Here is a 22,875-nt window from a genome sequence, read left to right on the forward strand (position 1 = left end):
CGAGGAGGAAAAGATAATCTCTTTAACAAATGGTGCTGTAAAAACTGGATATCCACATGCAGAAAGAATGAAACTGGATGCTTATCTTATGCCATATGTAAATATCAAGTCCAAATGGACAAAATACGTAAACGTAAAACCTCAATTCATAAAACTCCTAGAAGAAAACGTTGGAAAAATCTTGTGACATTCATCCTGGAAATTATTTCATGGATATGACACCAAAAGCACAAGCAACAAAAACAAACAAACAAAAAAAAACCAATTGAGACTACATAAAACTAAAAAGCTTCTGTTCAAAAAAGGAAACAATCAACACTGTGAAAAGGCAATCTATGGAATGGGAAAAATATAAATCATATATATATATTATGAGAATTATTTCTAACTCAGAACTATTAACAAGGTTAAATAAAGTGAGTTATATAAAGAGTATTTCATGGTATATCTACATTCAAAGTTATCAAGAAAACAGCCACCAATATCATGATCACTATTTTAAATACATCAAGGGTTAGATAAGACTTTGTGGTCAGACCTGAGGACCTTATGATATTCACAAGTGGCTATTTTCTAAAATACATAAAGAAATCCTACAACTCATTGGCAAAAAACCTAAAAACCCAATTAAAAATGGGCTAAAGGCCTGAATAGACATTTCTCCAAAGACAACACGCAAACGGTAGATAGGCATATGAAAATATGTTCAACATTATGAATTATCAGGGAAATGTAAATGAAAAGCAGAATTATACCTGTTAGATGGCTACTATTAAAAAAATGTATTAGTAATAATGTGGAAAAATTGGAACTACCGTACTCTCTTGGTGAAGTGAAGAATGGCATGACTATTATGGAAAATAATATGGTGGTTCCTCAAAAAATCAAAAACAGAACTCCCACATGATCTAGCAATCTTACTTCTGGATACTTATCCAAAAGAACTGAAATCAGGATCTTGAAGATATACCTGCGCTCTCATGTTCACTGCAACACTATTCACAATAGCCAAGATGTGGAAACATCCTCAATGTCATTGATGGATGCAGAGATAAAGAAAATGCGGTATATACATACAAGGGATTCTTATTAATATTCAAAAAGAAAGAGATCCTGCCACATTACAACATGGATGAACCCTGAGGACATTATGGGAAGTGAAATAAGACAGTCACAAAGGACAAATACTCCATGATTCTACTTAAAAGAGGTATGTATAATAATCAAGCTGACCAAATCAGAGAGTGAAATAGTAGTTGCTAGAGGCTTTGGAGAGGCGGAAATGGGAAGTTGCACATTACCAAAGGTTCAGTTATGAAAGATGAGAAAATTCTCAAGATCTGTTACACTACTTGTGCCTGTAGTGAACAATGCTGTGTTTTACACTTAAAAGTTAGTTAAGAATGTGAATCCCATGTTACGTGTTCTTACCACAATAAAATACGATTTTGAAAGAAGTTAAAGGGTAAGGCTGTATTTGTTGAAAATAACATCATCACATATAATCACTTTAAGGTTCCTTCCAGTTTTAAAATTATACTCAGAAGTCTTCAGTGTACCAATCTATGGAGTTGAGCTAAAACCTAACAATTCTGTTTCTGGGTCACTCGTTCTGTCACATCTGATTGTATAAAGGCTTCCTCGAAGCAAATCAATGGTACTTTAAGTAGTGCTCCCAACTGGCTGGCTTTGTGTCCTGTTTGTAAATTATTTTCTACAATCTGTGTAAAGTCTGAGGGACAGTTGTATTGGGGGTCGGGGCAACTGCAGAGATGGAGTGAAAAATCTCCTCTCCCTCATCCCTCCCAACACAGGATTGCTGGATGTAAAATCACTAGAAGTGCTCTTTTTTTCTGCTTTATAAAAGGCATTATTATGTTCCACTCTGTATGGTTCCAAGATTGTTCCTCAGCAGCTGTAGAACTAAAAGGATATCCCTTTCCTTAGAATCTTTTACTCAGTATATTAACTTGCCAAACTCTATACAGGTTGTGAGTTTGCTTATACATCAGAACCAAGGACCCAGGCTGTATCTTCTCATAGGATTTTTTATATTTTTATTAACACTTCTATCAGACCACAAAATCTTATCTAACCCTGGATGTATTTAAAGTAGTAATCATGATATTGGTTGGTGGGTCCTTTTTGTTTTTTTTTGAAAACTTACAATGTGCTTATACCATGGAATGTTCTTTAGGTAATTCATCTCATTTAACGCTCCTAATAGCGCTATGAGTTACAAATAGTTTTAATAATACACATGAGGAAACTGAGGCCCAGAGTTCAAGAACCTCTCTCCAGGTCACATAGCAAGTAAGTAATAGTGAAGGGTCTTCAAAGTAGAAGTGGGAGGTACAAGAGTAGGTTAGAGTGATGTCACAGGAGAAAGACTCAATTTGCCCTTCTTAGCTTTGAATTTGAAAGAGGGCCAGGAGCCAATGAATGCGGTCAGCCTCTAGAAAAGGCATGGAAGTGGTTTTCCCCTACAGGCTCCAAAAGAAAGGCAGCCTGGCTGATACATTAATTTTAGCCCAAAGAGACCTGTTTTACATATCTGAACTACAGAAATGTAAAATAATAACTATGTGTTGTTTAAGGCCTCTAGCTTTGTATCTGTTGCATCAGAAATAAAAAACTAACACATAGGCACATGATTAGTTATCAGGGTGGGTTAATTTAAAAGAAGTATGTTTTTGTTCCTGTGCCCATCAACTCTTCAATGTAGTGTTTTCAGATAGAGTCTTGCCCAGGCTGGAGTGCAGTGGCTGATCTCAGCTCACTGCAACGTCCACCTCCCAGCTCTGAGCAATTCTCATGCCTCAGCTTCCCAAGTAGCTGGGATTACAGGTGTGCACCACCACATCCAGTTAATTTTTGTTTTTATTAGAGACAGGGTTTTGCTATGTTGGCCAGGCTGGTCTCAAACTGCTGGCCTCAAATGATCTGCCTGCCTCAGCCTCCCAAAGTGCCAGGATTATAAGCATGAGCCACCGTGCCCAGCGCTCAGTGTAGTTTTTTGTTTTTGTTTTTTTAAAGTGTTAAAATGCAGGTAGCCTTCACGTTTACTGTCATTTGAACCTACTCTAACCAGAAACAACTCCAAGCACACACACACACACCCCCCACCGAATTTGTTCTTATTAAAGTGGATATAAGCTAGAGTGAGCATACAACTTATTGGTCAAAACGGGAACGTTTTAAGAGTGAATAGGGATGTTAGTAATTCCATTATAATAACTGCTATATATTAGGATTTCCCAGATGTCTTACTCTACTGATGTTTTGCTAAATTCATTGAATAATTTTCAACTATGTTATTTGAACTAATCAGCAATATTTAATATAGTTAGACGTCTTCTTTTCCCTGAAAACACGTTCCTCTGGATTCCAGAAAACCACATTTATCTTCTCCGTTTTCTCTTATTTCTAGCTGCCCTTTTCAACCCCTTTGCTGATGCCTCATCATATATTAATCTGGAGATCTCTTATCTGTCTACACATTTTTTCTTCATAATCTTATCCAGGCCAACGGATTTAAACACTATTATTACCCTCAACTCTGATCTTAGACCCCCGTCTTCACATGCATTCAAAGCCTCATAGTTATGTCAAGATTAGTATGTTCAAAACTAAAATTCTAATGTTTACTCCCAAACCTGTTCCTTCTACAGTCTCTTCCGTCTTGGTTTGTGGCAATTCTGTTTCGTCAGTTTCTTAAGTGAAAAACCTCATGGTAATTCTCAGTTTCTCTAATTTTTTCGTAAGTCAGGTGCACTGCATCAGGTGAGAAATGACTCTGATGAAATATTGGCTTCCAGTTCTGCTCCCAGATATGCTATCCTCAAGATCATGAAACAGAAAAGCTCACAGATAAAATTAAAATGCTCCTATCACACCATCTATTTATTTTTATTTATTTATTTTTGACACTGAGTTTCACCCATGTTGCCCAGGCTGGAGTGCAATGGCATGATCTCAACTCACTGCAACCTCCACCTCCCGGGTTGAAGCAATTCTGCCTCAGCCTCCCAAGTAGCTGGGATTGCAGGCGTGTGCCACCACACCCAGCGAATTTTGTATTGTTAGTAGGATGAGGTTTCACCGTGTTGGTCCAGTTGGTCTGGAACTCTTGACCTCAGGTGATCCACCTGCCTTGGCCTCCCAAAGTGCTGGGATTACAGGTGTGAGCCACCACAACTGGCCTTACCACTTACTAAATGAGTTAAAAACATATGGCAAGAGGGAAGAGATCAAGAGGATAATAAAATTAGAATAAATGTGGACACAGATTGTTTTGTGTGTTTGTTTATTTATGTGTCACGTGGTCCAATAATAGTACCTGGCATACAGTAGGTGATTCAAAAACAAGTGCTAAATAACTGAATGAATGAATACTGCTCTATGTGAGAGTAACCCAATATACAAGAATCACAGTAGAGAAAATGCACTCTAGTATAATGAGCATGGGCGTGGAGTTGGATAAATGTGAATTTGAATTCAGGTTCTGCCACTTACTAATTAGGTCTAGAAATACGAATTAAGTTGGCCAATTTCAAACAGATACAGAAGTACTCCAAGCTAAGGGAAGCATAAAAGCTAACATGGAAAACTTCTGGGAACCTGTATAGGAGAACAAGCGACTTAATTGGGTTGAAGAAAACATGAAATACATGTGTAATGAGCATAAATATGAATTATTAATATATCAGAAATCTTTTTGAGGCAGTTTAGGAGAGTAGCCTTGTTATACAGGCAAAAGAAAGCGAAAAAATTTGTGAATGATATTATTAGGGCTGTGACTAACATTTAAAAAATGGGCAAGAAACTTAGCAGTAAAGTTCACTCGGAGACACTAGGTTTGAGATATTAGTGGATATCAAGGTATAGAAACATACCACAGAGTTGAAAATGAGTTAGAAACGTGGTCATAACTCAAGAAAGATTGGAAGTGGTGAAGATATAGATACAATGATCATTTGCATACAGATTGAAGCCAGGAGATTAAAGTACCTTGATAAGAGAACAAGTACACAGGTAAGAAGGCCAAGAGATCTCCCATGAGATTAATAAGCCAAGGAAATTGGAAGAGCAGAAAGAGCCAGATAGTGAAAGACACAGAATAGTCAGAGAGGAAGAACCTGCTGAGTGTAGAGGTTCTGAGAAAAACCTGTCATCAGTGGTAGAAAGTTAGGAGAGTTAAATAAAAGCCATTTGGCTCTGTGACTAAGAATACGTATTTGTGGAATAAGTAAATGAACAGTTAAAGTAGAGTGGTGTGTTTGGGGAGTAGGGGCATGCAGGTGTTTTCTGTAAGGGACAGTCAACTGCATGGCTCTCTTCTCTTACAGAGAACTTCATTTTTCTCTGTAGATCAACAAGTAAACACTTCAATATAACATTCTGATGGAATCAAATCTAGCCTGTCTTGAGTTCATTTGAAGTAGAGCAGATACAGCCTATAGGGGCAGTGTAAGCTCAGTCCTTTTGATACTTTCGAAAAAATTTTCTTAGTGTGAATAATTAAAGTATAAACTTATCAAATCTAACTACATATAACATCATCTTCGGCTATGCTTCCTTTAGTAACCGTCAGAATATACCATCCCCCATCTCTTGTGATTTGTGCTGCTTCTTTTCTGCAGGATAAACGTTCCATTTATTTAAATTGCTTATGGTAAACAAAACAGATAAGTGAATTTGTTGAATTATCTGTAATTTATGACATCACATATTTGATAATATTTACACAAAGGTAGAATGAACAACTAGAGTCTAGTAGGATGTAAGTCCATTTGCAATTACTTCATTAAAAAGTCATACCTGAGCAATGCCTTAATGAGGTGGTAATGAGGTGAAAACGTGCTACCAGAATAGGCATTGAAAAAACCTAGAAAAGGCAGCTCCATAAAGTGATAATGAGAGAGCGAAAAAATCCTTATATTCTGTGCTTGGTTTATGCTCCTCAGTTTTAGGAGGTGACACTTATTCCTAAGTCTTGCTGGTTTCACTGCGGGGAGTGGTGATGAAAAGAATCTAGAGAGTCCATGGGGAGTCAAGATCCAGAATGAGAGGGAGTGAGAAGAGAGCTTTGCAAGCAAACTAGCCAAGGATGGAGGTTATAACCCTTCGGAGTTTAGAATTTTCAGCTATTGCATTAATCGACGGCCAAATAAATTACCAATTAAATGCACACTACTATCTTAAAATAAAGCAACAAGTCTCCCAAAATGTACATAATTTTTAGCCAGCAGGATCAGGTCTATCGTTTTTAAACTCCCATTCATAGTGTAGTTTTGATAAAAATCACATCCCTCTAGAACATTTCAAATTGGATCCATTGACTGAAATAAATAAAGCGTTTTTGTTAAAAAGTAATTTTTGCAAATCTAGCAATCCTAGCACATTTCATTCCCATCTGGAAACATCTACAAGGCTACCTCTTGTATGTTGGGTTCCATACAATATTGCAAGGATGGAAAACTCCACTGAGAGGTTTCCTCATATAGAAAAATACTAAACATTGCCTAGCATACGACCTGGTTTGATTCTGACTTTTTCTTGTAAGTACTACAGAGCCTGCTATATACAAGCTTAAATTAGCAAAATTAAAGGAGAGCATATGAAGAAGCTTGCAGTAATATTTTTCTCACACAGAATATATATTTTAAAATGAATATATCAAATAATCCACTTGGAGTATATATCTCTTTTATGTATATCTAGAAAGATGTCCCTAAATAGCATAATCAGTAATTTTCACCTATTTGCCCACATCTTGAAGATACATATATAAACCTTTTAATGAGCTTCACGTTTTTATAACCATTAATAGCCTTTGTAAAAGAGAATCATAGAGGTTATTATATAAGGAAAGTAGAAATTATTATTATGGGTATTACTATGGGAATTCATATTTATGAAAAATCATCATATAGTAAACCTAGAGAAGTCTCAATAACAAAGCAGAATCATATGAGGGAATCAATAAAATGGGGAAAAATAAAATTGCTCTTCATGGGGAGATAAAAGGCACTGAAAGAGTCAAGCAAGTAAAAGCAGTGCTAGATTATCTTGGAAGCATTTCTCTGGTTTGTACAACAGACAGTAACTGTTGACAGACCTGTGCAGGAAATGGGCTCCGTGTAGGGTCAGAGGTGGCGACATAAGCAGCCTGTGTGAAGGCATAACTCTTGAACCGAGGCTTTGGAGAGGAAGTAGTTCTCTCATAGCCCTGTGCTAGACTGACTGTGATCTGCAGAGAAGGGTTTGGGGGAGTAGACAGAGAGGGAGGGAAAACCGTAAGTAACCCAAAAGAACTACTTTCCGACATAGTAGAAAACAGAACATTAAATGGAAATGATGAGATGCAATGCTTAATACTAAACATGTATAAATGATATTAGAAATTGGTACACTCCCAGAATTATGGCACTTAATGTCACGTTGGATAGTAAATGATCCAGGAAGAGATGAGGGTGCTATTTAACCATGAGGATTCCATAAAGACACAACTCCAACATTTACATGGGATGATGCTCTTCAATCCGGCAAAAACAGGCATCAAAAAGCAATTTTCTCTAAATCCAAAGTAAGTAAAACCAGAATTCATCAGGTCCATACACTGCAAAGGACTGAAGATTTCATAAGCTAATAAAGAGCTAGCTCAGTCAAGTGAGGGAGTTTGGCCTAAGAGCTTTCTACACATTCAGCAGGAATGTTGCTAAAGGTTTTTCTCACTATTGTATGTGCCTAAGAAAGTGTAGGAAAACATCCAAACTCCCCACTGCTGAGAGCAAGAACAAGCCAATGTGCTGGAAGAATCCCACTGAATTCTATACCATTAGATAATGAACAATTTCATCATATGTTTTTCTTTCGTGTTTATTTGTAATATTTTAAACCACTTTTCTATTTTCAAAATTGTTACCCCAAATAATCAAAACCTGTTGATTTTGTACATATTTTCATGAAGTATTTTTAATTATTAAAAACAGCACTTGTCTTTAATCTTGCTCTAGCTCTTTGTTCTAGTTGATAAAGATTTGAGAGTTTAATATGTACTTAAGTTTGCCTTTCATTTCATTGTGTGTTACACAATGAAAATGCAATAGTTTATGTTCTACATTCCTATATGGCACATATCCATAGTATTTTTTAAATATGTTTTGAAAAGAATATTGTAGTCCATGAAGCAAAATTGAAAAGGTTTACACAGCCTCTCTTTCTGCATATATACATACATTAGGCTTTGTGTTTGTGTGTCTGTGTGTGTATACACACACACACGTAAAATATACATGTATAATATATATATAACAAATATGTTATATATATATATATAAATCTGTTATATATACACACACAGACGCACAGATATATGTGTACATATATACCTGTTATATATATAGTACATAACTAAAAATGCATATAAATAACATCTTTGATATTAGCTGTCCTTTAGATACTTTACCTGTTGAGAATAGTGCATTTGATGATGTAACTGATAATGTTCTTCTTTAGTCACTTTAGGTGGCCTTGGCAACATTTCCACTTCCTGGATGGCTTCAATGCTCACTTGTTGAGGCAAAACTTGGAAGAGTGATGTGATGTACATTAAGATGGACTTCTTATCTGGATAAGTGGTAGCAACATCTGTAAGCACATTAACACTACACATCAATTTTTGGTTTCTATATTTGAGACTCTAAAAGGATAATGAACAAATCAATGTTACAGGAACACGATAGATTAATGAACACCAAATTGTCCATGAATGTCCTCCAGAGACTAATTAGAACATGATAATCAGGCCAAAAATGTCTTTCCAATTTGGCAGACCAATGATGTGAGCACTGAAGTTAATTTCTTTTCCTCGTTCATATAAAAACTTCATTCCATAATACATTTTCCTAAGTCAAATTGCTAAACTAGCCCATCTAACAGAGTATCTTTCATTTGATAAGAAACAAAAATAAAAGATTAAATTTTCCTTTTCATGGAAATTTATATTAACCTGTCAATTAAAATGGTGCACTGGTAATTAAACAATTACACAAAATGGCTTAATGCTTTACTTCTCAGTAAAGAAACCTTATACCTTTTAATTGAATCTTGCTGCCATTAAAGTATGCAGAGAGCTAAATATGTCTCTGTGCTGAAATGAGTCATGAATCCACAATATAAATTAAACAGAAAAATATCATATAATGATTTTTAATATTCCTTTAAATTTGTTAATTTTATTATTCCTTTAAAATTTGTTAAAGAAATTATTTGTTTACATTATGGTACATCTGTTAAAGTAGAATGTCACTTTCCTTCTTAGACATTAGAGATAAATTTAAAAGCCCTGCATATTAAGTTGATCTAATTCATGTCCTTTGCCACATCCAGAGTGAATGAAACCCAGCATTTAAAGTCAATAATAATTTGTAATAACACATATAGAGTGGCAGCTCCTTAAAAAGATTCTTTTGCTACTTGGCATTACAAATTACTTACTGCACTCATTCCAGTGAACCAAGATGTAAAATAATCCTTTATATGAAGTGCGTCATTAGTACTAGAAGTATTAAAACGTAAGTCCTGACAATGAAATGCTATTGACATAGCATTTCATTGTCATCCTTTTTCTCCTTTAAAAAAAAAAGGAAATTCTGTCATTGAGACAACATGTGTAATAAGCGAGACATAGAAAGACAAGTACCACATGATCTCACTTATACGTGGAATCTAAAAAGTTGAATTCATGGAAGCAGAGGGTAGAAGGTGGTTACCAGGGGCTGCAGGGTGGAAATTGGGAAGATGCTGGTCAAAGGACACCAAATTTCAGATAGGAAAGATAAGTTCACGAGATCTACTGTACAATCTAGTTAATAATATTTTATTCCTAAAAATTGCTGCAAGAGTAGATACTAAGTGCACTCACCATAAAACCTGAGAGTAATGCACGTTAATTAGTTCAATTCAGCCATTACAGAATGTATACATATTTCAAATCATATTGTACATGATAAATATATATAATTTTTGTTTTTTAATAATGAATTAATATAAAAATCAAAAACAAAAGATAAACATAAATCTTGGCAGCAGGTCAAGGCAATGTGGCAACGCATTTTACTTGCCATAAATTCACCTTAGTTTAACTACTATTAAGAGATCTGTATGAAATATGTATATTCTGATCAGGTGTTATGATTGTAAGTGAAAAAGCCGAGTCAAGTCTCAAGTCCATTAGCACAAAAGGAGATTGAACAAGTGACCTCATCAATTCTTTTGCAAGTATCAGGACTATGATTAATCAGAACAATTATTTTTAAAGTATTTTTAAAGAGTTACATGAGAGGGAAAAATTAACTAATGTTCCTTGGTCTACTTCTATCCATAGAATAATACAGTGCTTCCCAATTTTTAATGTGCATATGAATCACCTGGGAACATTTTAAAACTATAGAATCTTGATTCAATAGGTATGAGGTAGAGTCTGGAGCTCTTCATTTCCAATAATCTCCCAAGTGCTGCTGAAACTGCTAAGCCTGCTACATTTTGAATAAGGGCCAAAAACATTAATTACAAACAGACTGTTACATCATCTCCCGTTTTACTGTTCTCTTCATTTTTTTCAAATGATATTTACTGGACTTTTCAATGCACAAGGCTGAGAGGTACAAACTTACACAACACATACGCTCAACTTATTATACTTTAATTTTTAACCAATAGAGGGTCAAAGTAAGTTTTGCAAATACTTTTTAAAGAATAACTAAATAAGATTCAATGTTTAATACTAAACATGTATAAACAATATAAGAAATTGGTACACTCCCAGAATTATGGCACTCAATGTCATGTTGCATAGTAAATAATCTGCGGATAAATGAGGGTGCTATTTAGCCATGAGGATTCCATGATACAACCTCAACATTCATATGGGTTGGTACTCTTATATGTGATAGACACTGCCATTCTTAATAATCTTACTAACTTAGCTTTGGAATTCTGAGCCTAGAAATCTCCAGTTCATTTGATAATTGTTTTTTAAAATATTTGACCAATTGTTTCTTAGATGGTAGATACTATAACTTTACCATACCTTAAAATTCTAGAAAACTTTCTTTCTTCTCACTAGTAACTAGTCAGTTTTACCTGTGATTAGCATAATTTAGAACTCTTTCATTTTTAGTAATATTAAATAAAAACCTGATGTGAGAAAACACTGAAATAAAGAGTTGAGCCTGAGCCTATTCACTGCAATGTTATACAGAGGCATATGCATGTAGGTTTGGCCTCAAATATATGCCATGATACAAAGTAAAAAAAAAAAAAAAAAAAAAAAAGGCGAAAAATTGGCCAAGCATTCCTTTTATTGCCCCAAGAAAATGTCAAACATTGTAACAAATTTTATTTCCATAAAACATGAGGACTGAATATAACTATTCATAAATGTCAGTCATTACAATAAATATGCACTTACTCAACCGAACTATTGACATTTTGCCCCAAACTATTACTATCCCACTTCTGCGATCACGTGGAACTCAAAACTGCCAGCAGATAGAAATCAGTGTTTTTTAAGAAAGGAACTTAGGCCTTCTGAAATATTTTTAATTTCGTCAGCATACATTTTCAAGAAATCTATTATATTCAAAATATTTTAGTAGATTATGCAGGAGATTTAAAAGATAGAGAATCCATGAATTCTGCTTCCGATATGGAGTAAGAAAATAACCAAATAATAAGAAAAGTACAAAGTAATCGCAGTGCTGAACAGAATTTAAGTGTATTCCTCTAATTGGCACAACCAGTGTTTAACATGTTCAGATTTTAAAAATCATATAATATTGGAGGATCAGGTGATTCTTTTTGAATAGGAAAATGAAATGATTATGCATAGGAATTTTTAATAGCTGGAAATGAGGGAATGGGGAAGAGTATTCCAGGCAATGGGAATATCTTGAGTAAATGTGCAGAGGTAGGGACACATTAGCCATGTCTTGGGAACAGTGGCTTTGTGTGTCGTAGCCACAGAGAGGAGCGCAGTGAAAACTAAGATGAAACTGGTAGACTGTATGTAGAACTCTGAGGGATCATCAATAGCAAACTAGAAAATTCGGCCCTCATTCAGTAGGTTGGAGAGTAACTACTTTTCAACAAGAGGGTCACACCATCAAAATTTTATTAAAGTAAAATCTTTAAGTACAGAATGGATTGATGGAGAAAGCTTGAGAGAAATAGGAGGTTAGGACTGTAATCCAGATAGAAAATGTTAGAGAACTAAGGTAGAACTGTGTATGGGGGATATGAAAATAAGGGAATGTAGACAACATTTCTAAGAGACTCAAAATAACTTCATTCAATTTTCAAATCATTTAATCCACAGTCTTTGGAAATGCCTATATACAAAATTATGTGCTATAGCCTGAGGATATAAAGATTAATAAACTGAGAATAAAACGAAGAAGGAAGAGGATGAAGGAGGAAACTGTTCTGCAGCCATGGTAACAAGTAGACACCAACAAAAGTTTTGATTTACCCTACTTATTAACAACTAGTTGCCTCTCTGATTGTTATCATGCTTGCGCCAGCCAACAAGCAGCAAACTCTCCCTTCTGAAAGTTTGCCAATCAGAGTGGATTCACTTCGACGAACATAATTCTGAATTCAAACTAATTAACAGTGGTCTTACCTGAGTTACCATGCTTCTAAAGCTGAGATCATCCTACTCCCAATTTGAAATGTTCTCAGATTGCCGGACCTCTGATTTCCCCCAAAACTTAAGAATACTCTGCTTTCAGAGACTGTGGTTGACCAACAGCAATCCCTCTTATGTAAGTAAGATGTTATCAAGCTCACATCCAATGTTTAGAAAAACTGCAAACTTTGTTAAACCTTTATACTGTTGCTGTATATTTCTGCTGTTTCTATCATTAACACAAACACAAACCTAGTTGTAGGAAACCATTTGCATATTATTAAGAGGTAGCCAGAAGAAGAATTTACTTAGAAAAACCATTTATCACTTACTCCGTATTTACTAAGTGATTACTATGTGCTATAGAATATGCTTAGACTATGTTAGATTATGAGTATACAGCAGATGAGCCACTCCATAAATAATTATAAACAGTACTTTTTATTAGAAATCAAAAAGAATTTCATGGTAATCCTCATTTATAATAACTGCACTAAAGCCAATTCCTGACACAGTGTGATCACCTAAGTATTTGTTAATAAACTGAATTCAGAGAACAGTTAAAGCCATAGAAATTGATGAGAATTATGTAAGACAGTGACTACAAAGCAACAGTGTATTTGAGGAATATGAAAATGATGGGATGTGATTTATGCTTTTTTATTACAAGACATTAACATTGTATGAAATGAGAGAAGTGGCTGAATCCCCAAAATAAGAACTTACAATTATATGAAAGTAATTTTGCACTAAGACTCTACTACATAAAATGTCCATTGACACAGAATTTTAATAATTGCTTATCCAATTTTTGAAGCAGTCTCAGAATGAAAATGGTGAAAACTCATAATACTGCTAGAATTTTTACTTTATGAACAGTAACACCATTTCTGATGAATGTTTCATATTGAGGCCATAATGGAACAAATAAATCATTTAGTGAAATGTGATCATTTTTCAAATAAAGAAGTTGAATCTCACGGTGGCTTGATGGCAAGCTCAAAAGCTAGTCAAAATCATATTAGAACCCAGTCATTGCACTACACTGCCCCAGTGCCTCAACCTCATTCTCTTAGATCTTGGTATATTTGAAGACCAAGTATCTGAAAGTCATTATTCAAATAGTTACCTTGTAATTAATGTGGTTCAATTACCAAACATGATCTCCATTTTCTTTAGTAGTAGTGAGTGATTTATATTTCTAACAAGTGAGGTATAACAAGACTAAATATACATAAAAATGAACCATCAAAATGCAAATTAGAGATGTGGGGTTTTAATTATGTTCCTTTGCTGACAAAATTTGCAAAGAATTACAAAAGAATAATAATCTATGCTGCAGAGGCTTCAATGATTTGGCCAAACACCTACTTAGCTTGAAGAGTATCAGTTGTTTCTAACCTTATGAAAAATATTTTGGCAGTGTCTATCGAAACTTTAAAATCAATCATATGCAATAAACCATTAATTTTCCTTTAGGGTCCTGCCACAAACAAATTATCAGAAATTTAAACAGAGATATATGTAAATATGATATAAAATTTAAACAGTATTTACAACACAAAAATATTTACTTCATACAAAAAGGAAAATGTCAGACCAATCCAAATAACTTAATAGAGACTTGCAGAATCACTGAATATATAACTGTGTAAGAATATTATAAAGCCAGTCAAAATGTTCCTTTTGAAGGCTATTTGGCACTATATTAAAGTCAATACCTCACAATGTAACATTAAAAGAGCAGGATTTATAATTTATGTAGAACAATTTTGGGAAAACATTTTTGGAAACATACTTCAGGACATCACTGAAGTGGATGTACTTGTGGGATTGAAAACAATTCTCTTTGAAAATTTCCTTCTATCTATATTTTCCAAACTCCTTATTCAACACATACTAATTTTGTAATAAATATATTCCATGTTGTAATAAAAGTATCTGCAATGACAATAAAGAAACAATAAAAGCAAAGTTACACAAAGTTTGCTTTCAACATGCCCTCATTTCAAAAACAGTCAACGTGAATGAGTTTGATGAAAGCAGTACCTTCAACAAAATTCATCTTGGGCAGTCAACCTCAGGAAAGTCCGATTAGCCAGTTGCCAGGTGTAACCTTGAAACGCCACTGGGAAATCTAAAGAAGAGGCTCCGCCTCCTAAATTTCAGGCCAAGTTTCTGCCAAGGGACAGGCAGGAATTGAAATACTGGATGATAGTGCATAGCATGTGTAATGAGAAACAAGCAAGATTTCAAAGCTAGCAGGTATAAATGCGCACTCACAAAGCTTTAGTTGGTCAGTCTTTTAAGAGTTTTATTAAACAACAACAACAAAGTGGGAGGATGTCATTTAGAAACCGAGATGAGCATAAACCCCCCCCCCCCCCAGAGTTTGTATTCAGAGGCAAAACTAAATAAATTCACAAGAAGAAAAGGAATGGATAAACTGGGAATAAGATATTTGTGGTCATAAACTAGCCATATTTAGAATGCTCAAAATAGGAAAATAGACATATATGTTGGCACAACCAAAACCTGTGGTTGTAAAAAATAACCAAATTCACAGATATGATAGTCTAAAGGACACAGTGCTGGAAGTAAAGTGGGTAATTGAGATTTGCAAATGAAGAGATTTATGGTATAATGCTATCTGATATCTAAATGCTGGAGTTAAGTTGCAGACTGTATCATGAATATAATTTATTAAAGCATTATATTGTTATCTTTAATATTTTCTATTTTGCATTCAGCACTGCATTGTAAATTCATGTATTTTCTACTAACAAGTTACTATATACAATGATATGCAACATTTTAATTAAAAAATTATTTGCACAATTCCTCCCATGTTAAATTTTTTAACATTCTGCAAGATATGTTCTGTGTTAGCTAAATTAAGTACTCCTTAATTAATCCATTTTTAGCACTTCATTCGCTGATACAAATAGTTGCCTTTATCATTTAATAACAATGCTTCTCATTAAAGGACTGTAAAATATCATAATGAAAATAATTTACATTGATAAAGATGATTGAATTTCATAATAATGATAAAAAGTAATGGCCTATATTTATCCATGACAAACACAAAACAATTTTATCTTTTGAACATTCAATTATGCTTTTCAAAATGCTTATGGTGTAGCAAGCAGAAAACTATCACCATCATCTTGTTACAAGCCGAAAACAGTGGCTCAGGCCAGGCACAGTGGCTCATGCCTATAATCCCAGCACTTTGGGAGGCCAAGGCAGGTGGATTCACCTGCAGTCAGGAATTTGAGACCAGTCTAGCCAAAACGATGAAACCCCCCTCTCTATTAAAAATAAAAAAATTAGCTGGAGGTGGTGTAGCTGGAGGTGGTGGGTGGTGGCATGTGCCTGTAATCCCAGCTATTCGGGAGGCTGAGGCAAGAGAATCACTGGAGCCCGGGAGGCAGAGGTTGTTCAAAAATACACACACACACACACACACACACACACACACACACACACACACACAAATATATATTTTTTTTAAAAAAGAAAAGAGTAGCTCAAAACATATAATGCTTACCTAGAGCATAACTGGGAATAACAAAAAGGAAAATCAGGTGCTTATAGAAGGCTGATACACTGAAAACTATTTGAGCTTCCTGTTAACCAATAAATCTGAAACCTACCTATACAAATAGAACTTATCATGCAGCCAATCCAGTAAAGTAGCTGGATGATATGACAGTGAAGTAGCTGAAGTAATGACAGTGATTGTAAAAACTGTGGCTGGGCATGGTGGCTCACACCTGTAATCCCAACACTTTGGGAGGCCACAGTGGGCCGATCACCTGAGGTCAGGAGTTCAATACCAGCCTGGCCAAGGTGGTGAACCCTTATCTATACTAAAAATACAAACATCAGCCGGGCATTGTGGCACACACCTATAATCCCAGCTACTTGGGAGGCTGAGGTAGGAGAATCGCTTGAACCCTGGAGGTGGAATTTGCAGTGAGCCAAGATCATGCCACTGCACTCCAGCCTGCGAGACAGAGCAAGAGTTTGTCTTAGGGGAAAAACAACAACAACCACAACAATGACAACAAAGCAGTACCATATTGAAAATATGACATATAGAAAAATATATTCCACAAACATTTATTGATTTACTACTTTGTGTCAGGCTATATTTTTGATTTTAAAAATACAATGGTAAACAAATGAACCCAGAGATCTGTTCCCATGGAAAAATGACTCTAAGAGAAAAAGAAGTTGTGAGTAAGTAATTTCAAAATTCTCAATTTACCACTTGCCATTATATCCCTGCTTCTTTGAATTGCCTTCCATAAAAGCCCTCTTCACTGGGTTTGTTTTTGGGAATTAAATCAGAACAGAAGCTCTGTAGTGTTAATACCAAACATTCTGGGAGTGTCTGAGAAAAAATGCACAGAAGCTGGTGGGGAAAAGTCAGTTAAATGAAAATTCTCAGCCAATCCTTACTTTTAGAAGTTTTAAACAAGACATCTTTCAGTTGAAAAGATTTTCAAAGATCAAATTTCTGCTGTGTGCCCCTAATCAACAGAAAACTTCTGTAAAGACATTTTGGATTTCAAAAGGCAAGACAATTTCAAAATTGTCTCTTTTGTAAATATTGTCCTAATTTTGTGTACATTGAAATATATTTTAAAAATACATCCTTGACTATTTAAAACCTTAGAACAAATTTTTGGTATTTATCTTCCAAAACCAGAACAGGCACTAACTTGACCTAACAAATGAAAGCTACTCAGTCAGCATGGGAGATTATAGATAGAAAAACATTTGTACTTTCTTACAATTCTCTCGACATGCCTGTTGTGGGAAGAACTATTAAGGTTTCCATTTGAGATGGAAGTATTTTGACTCAGTGAGTCAAAATACATTTAATTCTGCTTCCCCGATTGTCACCTGTGGTTTTCATGCTTTGTTTTCGACCTAAGCAAATGGACTTTTTTCCCCTATTGCTAGAAAAACTGCAGTACGTTTCAGAAATAACTCCACCACTTATCTTCCTTGCTAACATAAAATAGTATATTTCTGCACCTTGTTTACAGCGTTAGAAATTATACTTAATAAACAATGAGGCCAGAATAAAAATGTTTATTTCATGTGACACAAATTTAATTGGTTATTATTATTCTTTATGTTATGTTTTGGGATTTGAAAATATGCCTGATGGTATAAGGGCAGTTCTGGGACAAATTACTCAATGATCACTAACTTAATGCAGAAATTGTACAAAATGATCAGGGTTTTTTAAAACAAGTATTATAAAAACGTACTTGCTACATATAAAAGATCTTAGCCTGTTGAGGCAAACATACCTTGATCAAATCATGACCCTACCACTAATAGGAAAGGGATTATGGTAAAATTCACTAATTTCCCTTTGTCCCAGTTTTTATCTATAAAATGAGTCATCTTAGTGTCTTGCAAATAACTAAGGATGATGCTAACAGAGAAAATGAAAGCAGAGTAAATGCTCAATATGTATAATCTATTATTTGTCGTAACCTGTTCCCAATTGGTACATCATTGGAATTTATGGGTTTGCTTGTATTCATGCCCCATCAAACATTTGCAGAATGCCTACCATGTGTAGACATGGCACCAATTTACCAGGAAGTCATTTTTTATAATTAAAATGGCTCCACTGCCCAATTCCTAGGGAAGAAATCAGTGAAATATTGGACATTACATACACTATTGGACCAGATGGCATACAACACTGATGTCACTCTCTCAGCACAAAACATTTATGTGGGGTGGTGTCATGGTGGCACCATGCATCATATGCAACATCAGAAGAAGGGGTTCAGTGTTTAGCAAAACACCATCACACACAAACTTCACCAACAATTTACAAGGTAGCTGATGGCGAATTAACTTCTCTTGAACTAATTCAAAGTTTTCAGTAGTATTCTAACTGAAAACTGAAGCCAGTGGCCAAACATCATGCATTTGTATATCTCTTCTAAGCACTAGTGGAGGCATGCTGATGAAACACACACAACCAAGAAGTAGCAAACTTTAATGCATTTTCAAATCACCGAGATACATTCTGCTTCTGATAGTACTAATGAAATTTGATTTGAATATGAGTTTGGAGTTTCTGGCTTCCACCACTGTAACTAGGACTTCCCAATTATAAATACAGTAGTATGCATGGGTGACAAATAACTTCCAATGTGAAAAAAATGCAATTTAGAACTTCACTGAAGATAATCAAATCTGAAGCAATGATGGAGAAACGTGCAAGTCAAAAATACAAGCTCAAGAAGCATGTAACACACAAATCTGATGATGATAATAAAGGATAACGTTTATAAAAGAGAATGCAATCAATGATGTGAAGAATACATAAAACAAGGCTCCAATGATTTTCATTAAAATGTATATGTTAATTAAAAGTGTGTTTTTTGAATATTGAATAGAATCTCATGTGTACATGTGTTTAAAAATACTACCTTCCATGCCCTATAAAGTACAGCATGACACAATCCTTCACACTTAGCTAAAAGCACTCTAATGTAATCCCGCTTTCTCTTTTTTCTGCTACCTTCACACATTGGCCTTGTTTTGTTTTTGCATCTCAAATACCAAAGGTCATTTTACACTTCTTGATCTTTACGCTTGCTGCTCTTATATCGAAAATATTTTTTTTCCTTTTTTATTCTTTCTCACCTATTAGGTCTTAACTCAGATGGTACCTCTTCAGATATGCATTTGCTATCCCATTTTAAGAAGCCCACTCTCTTTCCCTTTATTTTACGCTGATCAATTTCCTTTACATTTCTCGTCACAAACTTTCACTATCGCCTCGTTTGTTATCGATATTCCTGTAAGAATATAAGAACCACAAGAGCAGGAACTTTCTTTAGATTTTTTACCAATGACTGAGAAGTAGTTATATTTGTTAAATCAATCAATGTTTGTTAAATCAAATCAATATTTGTTAAACCAGTAAATGAATGAAGAGATCATTGTGGCTTTGGGGAATAAAGGTTCACTTTCATGGCCTACACGCCCTGAATATAGAATAAGACAAATGTTGAATATTGAACACTGGTTGAAGGGGAAGAAAGCACATAGCAAGGAACAAGAGCCGGCAGTATTCTTCTCCCTATAAAATTATGCCAAAGAGATCCAGTTTGGTATATAATTAATTTTTATCAAGCATCAATTATATACAAGAACTTTTATTATGTGTTTTTCATTTAAACTTCACCACTCCCTTGTGAGTTAAGAATACAGTCCAAGGTCATACAACCAATAAGTGACAGTCTGATTAAAGTGGCAAAAAATAGATTCCTTGGTTTGCATCCCGGCTGTTTCATTTTGTGACCTTGGCTAAGGTTAAGCGTAATGTGCCTCAGCTTCCTATTGTATTGCAAAAAAGTTTTTCTTATTGATCACATTCTCAAAAATAAACTTGATTTGAAGCACATCTCATGCTCTAGAAACTGTATCAGATTATTTTTTAAGTGATAGGGAAAGAAGCATTAATTTCTAAATTAGAAAGCATTAGCAGGTTAATCAAGAAGCCTGTTAGTGATGATGACAAAGTTAGTACATTTTAAATTCAGATTGAAAATACTCAAGCTAATACTCAAGATACAGGAAAACTAATGTTTTATTCATTGTTCCAAACTTTGGCATATACTCCACAAAATAGCACCGTGCTTTACAAAAATATATTTTCAAAAAGAATATTGACTGATAACTACAGAAAAAAAAATGTATTCAAGTGCTCTCAGACTGAGGATAGGAAAAGCAGACTCTAGAATTTGGATGAAGCACAGCTTTAAAAAATGTGCTAAATATCTGCATACCTGAGGTTTGAAAGATTCAAGCATGTGAATGCCTTGCCATTTCACTCAAACTGTGATTCAGTGGTGGGTAGGATTCTATTAAATGATTATACTTGTAAAATCCTTTTTAAGCTGAGATGTATTAGTGAGAAAGGTATTCGATTAAGAAACAAAAACAACAAAAACATATTGTTTATAAACACATTTATAAATAATATTTATAGACAATATGATCACTAATATATAATATGTATGTAAATGTCACATATTTGGAAAGCAACTCCCTTTGACTAGAGATTAGTAACATCAAAGATTAAATAGAGAAAAGGAAAAGCTTTGCATAAAATCTTACTCCTATGTTAATTACTGGGTGTTCGTTTTATCTGCAAGTTTAAAATTTCTTCTTTCCTTTTCTCAGTGGCTGGATAAGGGATAAAACTGATATGCTCAATACTAAGTAATTCAGTTTCATGACATAGCTTCCAGTTCTTCTTGATTCTGAAATTTCCGCTTCTCTCAAATACCTCTCCCTCAAGTAGAGCTCTGCTAGCAGGGGCCTGTCTTTCCTGATGACTGGAAACCCGGGGACTTTGTATAACTATCTCAATTACTATATCCTACAGAGCCTGACTCATTATCATAGCTCCAGTCCCTAAATGGGCTCTGGTCATGGATTGACCAAATGGGTCATTTGTAGTCTTATCTTAATGGGAGACTGCCCCTTGATTAGGAAATCTCTGCCTCAGAGAAAACACATCACGTTGATGGTTTTGACCTCAAGAGTTCATCCGTTAGCTGTCTTTGATATTTTAATTTTATAAGTTTAATCTCTCACTTTTAAACATTTTATTACAAAAGCCATACATGCTTATTGTAGTGGAAAATTAAAGTAGTACAGACGCATATAAAGTTAACAGTCAAAGCACCCCATATCTCTACAAAACCACAGTCCCATTAGCTAGAAGTAATACTTGTCAGATGTTATGTCATCCATCCATGCATGCATCTATCCATTCAGCCATTTTTAAGCTATCCGTTTATCATACTCATCTGCCTATCTAATGAGATCAAACAGCATACACACTGTCTATGCATCTACTTTCTTACATACTTTCACAAGATGTGCTCAATTAGTAAAAATTCAAAATTTAACTCTACCACTCTCTAGTTTTATAAATTTGGATAAGAAACTTAATTTCTTCATTTCTTCATGCCTTTGTTGGCAAAATGAGGCAAAGCCTTTTCAAAGAAGGTAAATGCAAGCAAAACATTTAGAGTAACGCCTGGCAAAATGTATGTTTTCAGCAAATTTTGACTTTAAGATGTGTATACACATGTATAGATGCAATTTGAACTTCAACATTAATTTTAATAATGTATTCATTGATCCATTTATTTATTATCTAACTATCTACTGGACACCTGCCCTAAGTCAAGGATTACGCCAAACGCTTTAGGTATAATAGTGAGCAAAAATAAAAATACAGACAAACCTGGACCCTGATTTTATGGTGCCTATGGCACAGATATACCTGCCTAACAGCCCATAGCATGAAAAATACGGGAGCTACTATATACAGTGCTGCAGTGAATATCCTTACACATTTGTTGTAGATATGTGTGAGTATTACTATATATCTATTTCTTGAATGTGAAACCTCAGGGTCATATATATGTAAAATTCCATATTTTGAAAGATAATGCCAAATTGTCTGATTAAAAAATTATGAATTGTTTTTCCCCCAAAAGAAAACATAGGACCTGTTTACATGAACCCTCATAATAACAGGATAGTTGTACTGTGTGCATTTATTTAATTATTAGCTACGTTAAGCTTAATTTTATTTTGATGAGCTATTTCTAATTTTCCCAGGTAGATGTCCTGACTATAATATATAGCCACTTTTATAATGTTGTTTTTTGTATATTCATTACAGGAATGTTATCATACTGAAGTTATTAATTCTTTATTAGTATGATTCTGCAGTCCATCATAGATTTTATTACTGTTTAATGGTGTTTTTCACCATAAAAAAATATTTTAATTTTGTGTTGGTAAATTTGTCAATCTTTTATTTTACAACCTCTGGGTTTTATATCACCTTAATATTATTGAAATATTCTTCTACATTTCAATATCGGATTTTTAATGTTTATTCACATTAAATCATTATCTGAAGGTTATTTTAGTATTTGTTGTGCGTTGGGTTTTCACAGTTGAAGACTTTAATTTATTAACCTATTCTGTCTGTAGAGACACGAAATGTCACCCTAATTGTGTACTATATTTACCTAAATAAAAGGGAATGTTATCAAAATATCTATTCTATATCATTAAGCTATTTCTGTATCATGTCATAC

The 22,875-nt window shown here is 34.5% G+C and overlaps 1 protein-coding gene across 10 annotated transcripts in view; it reads right to left on the minus strand.

The window, feature by feature from the left end:
• The window catches only part of DMD (dystrophin), a 2,282,798-nt gene that overhangs the window by 1,612,905 nt on the left and 647,018 nt on the right, over nucleotides 1–22,875 (minus strand). For 9 of the 10 annotated variants that reach the window (XM_032285804.1, XM_032285805.1, XM_032285797.1 and 6 more), the window contains 2 exons: nucleotides 8,471–8,652; nucleotides 7,121–7,252 (listed from right to left, as the gene is read on the minus strand). In XM_032285804.1, coding sequence (XP_032141695.1) covers nucleotides 7,121–7,252; nucleotides 8,471–8,652 — 314 coding nt within the window. The remainder of the gene's footprint in view (nucleotides 1–7,120; nucleotides 7,253–8,470; nucleotides 8,653–22,875) is intronic. The other variant, XM_032285803.1, reaches the window with a different exon arrangement.

Source organism: Sapajus apella, unplaced genomic scaffold (assembly GCF_009761245.1).
Source record: "Sapajus apella isolate SASKATOON/1434 unplaced genomic scaffold, GSC_monkey_1.0 scaffold17, whole genome shotgun sequence".
NCBI lineage: Eukaryota > Metazoa > Chordata > Mammalia > Primates > Cebidae > Sapajus > Sapajus apella.